We start from the raw sequence: 6,584 nt of genomic DNA, 5'->3' as shown, positions 1-6,584 counted from the left end.
TAACTGAGTTTTTATGTTTTTTTAAATAGTGCTTTAAATATATATATATATATATATATATATATATTTGTTTTTTTTTTTAATGAAGCAGGGTCAGTTACTGCAGGGAGTGGTGCCACTACACAAGACTCTCGATTATTTTGTACTTGCTTGTAAACATTTATATACTTATATGTGAAAACCAAAAATTAAAAAATACAAACACCTACAACCAATTGACATTTTGAGGCGATCAAGTTAAGTTTTAGCATAGAACCTCTAAAATTTCAAAATTGGTCCTCAAATGTAGTTACGATTTTTTGAAGTACTAACTTATGAAATCCCAATGTAGAACCTACAAATAAAAATAAACTAACCTCTTGCCACACGCATACGCGTGTGTGGCAATTGGCCTTTTTATATTTTTTTATTTAAATAATTAATTTACATATTTAAAAAAAAAATTATTTAAGAAAAAATGAAACGAAATAAAGATGTGAAACCACCCACTAATATGGGAGGTTTTGTTTTTCTATAATTTTAAATATTAAATTCATTCAAAATAAAAATATGGTTAAATACTTTAGCTTTTTTTGGTTCAATTGTAATTTATGAAATTCTTAAAGGGCAATTTATGGTATTTTGAATGTTATATCATTTTAGGGTGCTCACTTTATATATACTAGTATTTGCCTACACAATTTGTGTGTATGCACACATTTTTCTAGGAAATGAGAAGGAGAGAAGGGGAGAGAGAGAGAACGAGAGGGAGTAGGAGTTTTATTTATTTATTTATTTTAAATATTAGAGATATTTTAACATCATCTGTAGGTGAGGTTTCAATAAAAAAAAGTAAAATTTGGATATGTAAAATTACATTATTGCCTTTTTTTTTTTTTGTGATAAAATACTAAATTGTTTTTTCACTATCTTTTAGTAGATAAAGATGATTTTATTAATTAGTAGAGATATAAATATAGATAATCAATTTGTGAGTGGGTTGGTGAGTGGTAAAAAATTATTAAAATGAAATATTAATAAAATAGAAAATTGGAAAAGGGTTGGTGACAAGTGACATCTCACCTCCATAATTCCCACGTCTGGTATTAAGCGAACTCCTCTGCTATAAATACTTTCGTCCGCAATCTCACGCACTTTGTACTTAGCCGACCTCCCTCCCTCCCTCTGAAAACAACTCTCAGAACTCCTAGGAAATTTCATCAATGGCGCACGAGCAGATCCTCCTGGGGATGGGCAATCCACTTCTCGACATCTCTGCCGTCGTCGACGAAGAATTCTTGACAAAGTAAGCCCCCATATCAGCTTCTTTCATTACATTTTCCCATCTTCTCACTGTTTGGATGCTCAGAAATTGCAGGAAAACTGATGAATACGATCTGTTGTTTTTAGTTTTCGATTTCCTTTCTGCTTAGATCTGAAAGACTTAAACTTTGTGATTTATTTAAGAAACAGGGGAAAGTGATTAAGTAAATAGATCTGCAGGTTTTATTGGTTTCTGGTTTGTTTTCTGGGATTAACCCAATCCCATGGTTCATTAGTCGAATTATATTAGAAACCCAGATGAGCATTGGTTGAGTTTTTGTTGGTGAAATCATATGTGACTATTTTAGTTGGATCTGCTTTGATTTAGAAAAGGAAAATACGGTTACTTGCTTAATTTATTGAATTATCTAATTTCTTTTCCTATGATTAGGCATTTGAAAGTTTATTTACTTTTCTTTTTCTGTTGTAAGATTCATTTCCTGTTCATGTTTGGTTTCATTGTGTGATTTTAATATTGTATTTTAAGTGTTTCTGCATTTTGGTAGATTTTTTTTTCCTTCTCTTTTTCGATCTATGCATTATATCGTATGGAGAACTAAATTGAGTGGTTTTTTTACAGATATGACATCAAGCCGAACAATGCCATTCTTGCCGAGGATAAGCACCTGCCCATGTAATCCATTTTTGTTCTTATCCTTGCTTCCTTGATTTTCAATTAGTAATTACTTCACCTGGATTAGAAAAGGTGTAACTTTAAGAGTTTAAGAGGGTTTTGAGTTTTCCGATCTCTTAGTTACTTGTTTGTAAATTTTTGTGAGAATATAGTTCAAACATAAGGTCATGATTAGTTTCTGGCGTTTGCGACTCCCTGAAATATTGCATTTTCTGATTCAATCTTTTTTGGATGGTTTTTAACAGGTACGACGAAATGTCTTCCAAGTACAATGTAGAGTATATTGCTGGAGGTAATTTTGATAAGTAGTTCACTTCGTTATTTGGTGATCCCATGCTTTATGATCTTGTCTAGAAAATTTACTGATAACGATGCCTAATTTTTCTGTCCTTTGCAAACCAGTGACTAGTGTTCTATATGTTCATTGTGTTATTTTCAGGTGCTACTCAAAATTCAATCAAAGTTGCGCAGGTTTGTTTATGTTTTTAACAGAACTTTTTATCATTATTTATCTTATGAAGATCTGATTCAATTGTATTATGCTGACAAAAATTTCTCAATCTGTGTGTTGTTTTACAATAGTGGATGCTCCAAGCTCCTGGCGCAACTAGTTACATTGGATCCATTGGCAAGGACAAGTATGGTGAGGAGATGAAGAAAAATTGTAAACATGCTGGTGTTAATGTGAGTTTCTTTACATCTTTACCTACCCTGCTTATTATCCCTCAGCTATTCTGATTTTTTTGGATCAAAAAATATTCATTTACATTTGGGTTCAGGTGCAATATTATGAAGATGACAAAGCTCCAACAGGAACATGTGCTGTTTGTGTAGTTGGTGGTGAGAGGTCAGTTTTACATCTCCTTTGGAAGATGAATTTGAAATTGTCGTCTGCCGATTTATAGTTTTATAAAGCAAATTTTCCTAGGCATTTCTTCTTTTACTTCTGTCAATACCCTGCATCATGCATTTTGATTTCATTCATTGCTCCCATAGGGATCCTTGTATCTGTCATAAATTGTTGGAACAAAAGGACCCCTGCATAAAGTTGTATATTTCATTTTCTTCTGAATTAGTCTTATAGTTTATTAAAACTTTGCAGGGATTAATGTCTTATAACAAATAATTGTACAGGTCTCTAGTTGCTAACTTATCAGCTGCAAATTGTTACAAAACTGAGCATTTAAAGCAACCTGAAAATTGGGCTCTGGGTATTACTTCCCTTGCTCTCTTGTTAATTCAGATTTTATCCTTTCCTTGGTTTTGGTCACATGTCCACCTTATGCAAACTCATGCTTGAACAGTTGAAAAGGCAAAATATTACTACATTGCTGGGTTTTTCCTTACTGTGTCTCCTGAGTCCATTCAACTGGTTGCTGAACATGCTGCTGCAAACAATAAGGTATCAACCATACAGTGTTTCTTAGCATCGACAGTGTGGTTGGATTCTCTCTTTATTATCCAATTCAGTAGCTTCAGCTGCCTTCTTTTTTATCTACAGGTATTCACGATGAATCTTTCCGCTCCTTTCATTTGTGAGTTCTTCAAGGATGTACAGGAGAAAGCACTTCTGTAAGTCCCTCCTCCCAGAAAAGGAAAAGAAATGAAACTAAAATCTCTTTGTATTTCATGATCAATGTGGAGTACTGAATTGCCTTTTTGTATAGGTACATGGACTATGTTTTTGGGAATGAGACCGAAGCAAGAACCTTTTCAAGGGTTCATGGCTGGAAGGTAACATTGCTTAGTCTTTCCTCTTTCAAATTTGACTGAAGAACTTCTAACCTCTACAAGTCACTAACTATAATGCCTTTTTCAATCAGACTGAAAATGTTGAGGAGATCGCCATAAAGATTTCCCAGTTGCCCAAAGCATCGGGTACACACAAGAGGATTACTGTTATCACACAAGGTGCAGATCCTGTTGTAGTTGCTGAGGATGGGAAGGTGAAACTATTTCCTGTCATATTGTTACCGAAGGAGAAGCTGGTTGATACCAATGGAGCCGGTATGTGATATCTCACCCGTCAATGTCATTGGATTCTTTTACCTTTTTCTTCCTGCCGTTCTGGGGGAGACTTAAGTTGTTTATTTAAAAGGAAATATAAAGCATGCAATGATATAATACTTGCCAATGCCATTTAGTCAGGAGTCTAAAGTCTTGAGCATATAAACTATCGATCTAGGCTATAAACAATTATTCATGTTATATTACTGGTCAAATGCTTGAGTGAGATATCAGGATTACGAGTGAAGAATAGAAGAAATCTCGTTAGTTCTAACTTGTAACTAAAAAAAATATCATCATGTTTCTCGTGGCAGGAGATGCATTTGTTGGGGGATTTTTGTCACAGCTGGTTCAAGAGAAGCCAATTGAAAACTGCGTTAAAGCTGGTTGTTATGCAGCAAATGTTGTCATCCAAAGGTCAGGCTGCACGTTCCCAGAAAAGCCCGTTTTCCATTAGGGTCATTTCTCGGCAGTTGAGCTCCATGTACTTTCTATTCATTTCGTGGTAGAGTTGGATTTCTTGCTGATGTAACTGTGGCAGCCGGCAGTGCTTTTATCTCCTGAACCCGTTTTATCTGGTATAGGAGTTTATTTGTTCTATCTATGTTTATCTTTTGTGCGATCCTTGTCACATAAAGACGACATGGATTGCAAGTTTATTAAAAGACATTTTCATTATTAATATAAAAAAGCTTGAACTTTCATGGTCGAATTCGATTGAATTGCATTCTCTTGAAACTTGGTTGATGCCCTCAGAAATTTTCTTTTTGGGGAATATGATAGAAAATATAGGAGTGTAAAGTTAGTATCTTAACATGGATACGTCACTTTTTTCTTGTTCAAACTTTACATCTTGTAACATTGAAAAGATAAGTGTCATGCGATACTACATTACTTAAAACTGTTGCTTGATGCTGACATTACTTAAAACTGTTGCTTGATGCTGAAAATTTGAAAAGTACGGGTAGACGTAGTGTAGTATGGTAATCAACCGGATAAAGCAATGTAAAGAGTGGTGGAATTATATGTATGTCATTAACTTCAAGCAGGATTTGTGTCGTATAATTGGATTGGGAATCGCTAGCTAGGCTCCTATAAGAGCCTCTCTGCCCATGTAAAACTAGAAATTGGAGCATGCAAAAGTATATTTTCAGTTGGAATATTAGCCTAATTAATTTGCTTCACCATCACGAATATATGTAAAAGAGATCCTACAACAGCATCTAGGAGATGGTTATAATTAACAAGGCTTTTGGCGAAGAATTATAACACTAACTATGCATTACGCAGAGTAGTTTAGGCTAGCTATGGTGGAGTGGGACTTGCAATTTGAGAAAAATTGTGCTAATTCCTATTTCCCCATGAAGTTGCATCTCTGTCATGCCGATCAAATCATAGTCGGCAGCACACTGTATGACTTGGAAAACTCGAAAAGGACTTACCTGCAACTGTGACATGGAACATCTGCCTCTTTCGTCAGGTGATGAGAAAGAAACGAAAGATGTTGCATGTCACGGTTAAGGAAGTTCTCCCAGGAAAACTAAGATGTACCAAGTCTATGAATGAGGTGGATTTAACTAGCATTGTAGTCAGAAGAAAGCTTAAATTTTTTGAGAATATTGTATGGACTAGTTAGCCTGAATTGCTTGGGCAAGCGTAAGTCCCATACCAAAAAAGTTCAATAATAGTCTAAACAGTTGAAATATAGTATAGTGGACACTTGCGGAGCCTGTAAAATGACACGATTTTGATCATAAATTAGCTTTGACTTATGAGCATTGAAATTGAAAATAACACAATGTACGAGTACAACAGAAATTTAGCTGCACACTTGCTAACATATCTTATCTAAATGCTCCAAGCATATAACAAAACTTGTGAAGAAAAAGGCAACGTCATCAAATGTGATGAAGCCCTTGATCTAGTTCATAACTGATGCAATGAAGAACGTCGATGAAAATGTATTCGTTGCAAGGAATCCAGAGTTTCGTGTTGGCTGCAAACTGAAAAACTTCTTCAGCGAGATCAAGCAATTGCTGGAACAAAGGGTGGCTGAGTAATGTAACCTTGATGATAAATCTCTTGCAGTCTTCACCAACATACACCACAAGGTGGCCTCTTTGGACATTTTTGGGTACACAGTAGTCCTCTTCATGACGGCGGAACCACATCTTCGCATTGCTAATGTGACCCCGGATTGCACGCCTTAGGACTGTACCACCAAGTTTCCTGCATCTGCGAAAGAATTGTTTGATGAGGAACTTAGCGTCGAATAGCATCATATCGATGTTCGTAACTAGTAGATACTGAGAGAGAATTGAAAAATATATAAGATTATTTTTCTCCAATTTGAGAGAGAATTGAAACACTTGGTGGGGGCTAGTGAGTTAGATCGCTGTCACTTGCTATTGGTGTTATAATAGGAAGAGTAGGTTCATAACCATCATTTTCATGTTTCCTCATCAGTTAATGAAATCATAGGAAGAGGATTTCAGAAGCCAGGCAAGGCAATGTGGTTATAATCTGATGACGTATCAGTAAGTGGGTTTTGTTTTCAAACCTATGTTATATGTATAGTTTCTTTAATGGCTTAAGAATGTTTTACATCATGCCACAATCTTACTTAGAAATATTATTTGTT

General features: G+C 35.1%; 2 protein-coding genes across 2 annotated transcripts; one reads left to right on the top strand and one right to left on the bottom strand.

Moving 5' to 3' along the window:
- Nucleotides 1-1,107: 1,107 nt before the first annotated feature.
- LOC137735246 (adenosine kinase 2-like) lies at nucleotides 1,108-4,655 on the top strand. The gene is made up of 12 exons (XM_068474657.1): nucleotides 1,108-1,285; nucleotides 1,883-1,936; nucleotides 2,182-2,228; nucleotides 2,376-2,407; nucleotides 2,519-2,620; nucleotides 2,716-2,783; nucleotides 3,071-3,147; nucleotides 3,241-3,338; nucleotides 3,438-3,508; nucleotides 3,604-3,670; nucleotides 3,760-3,943; nucleotides 4,258-4,655. The coding sequence occupies exons 1-12, from the start codon at nucleotides 1,203-1,205 to the stop codon at nucleotides 4,398-4,400; spliced, it is 1,026 nt and encodes a 341-aa protein (XP_068330758.1). The 5' UTR covers nucleotides 1,108-1,202; the 3' UTR covers nucleotides 4,401-4,655.
- Nucleotides 4,656-5,841: 1,186 nt separating this feature from the next.
- Nucleotides 5,842-6,225, bottom strand: LOC137734398 (auxin-responsive protein SAUR50-like). Its single transcript, XM_068473673.1, has one exon. The coding sequence runs from the start codon at nucleotides 6,223-6,225 to the stop codon at nucleotides 5,842-5,844; it is 384 nt and encodes a 127-aa protein (XP_068329774.1).
- Nucleotides 6,226-6,584: the final 359 nt, after the last annotated feature.

The sequence above is a fragment of the Pyrus communis genome, chromosome 5 (genome assembly GCF_963583255.1).
Source record: "Pyrus communis chromosome 5, drPyrComm1.1, whole genome shotgun sequence".
Taxonomy (NCBI): domain Eukaryota; kingdom Viridiplantae; phylum Streptophyta; class Magnoliopsida; order Rosales; family Rosaceae; genus Pyrus; species Pyrus communis.
This window is presented reverse-complemented; position numbering and strand designations above follow the sequence as displayed.

Excerpts from the sequence above, each read along its gene's own strand:
- LOC137735246 (XM_068474657.1), top strand. The coding sequence starts at position 1,203 with ATGGCGCACGAGCAGATCCTCCTGGGGATGGGCAATCCACTTCTCGAC. Across the intron at positions 1,937-2,181 it reads GAGGATAAGCACCTGCCCAT|GTACGACGAAATGTCTTCCA; the intron begins GTAATCCATTTT and ends GGTTTTTAACAG. Across the intron at positions 2,621-2,715 it reads GTAAACATGCTGGTGTTAAT|GTGCAATATTATGAAGATGA; the intron begins GTGAGTTTCTTT and ends ATTTGGGTTCAG.
- LOC137734398 (XM_068473673.1), bottom strand. The coding sequence starts at position 6,225 with ATGATGCTATTCGACGCTAAGTTCCTCATCAAACAATTCTTTCGCAGA.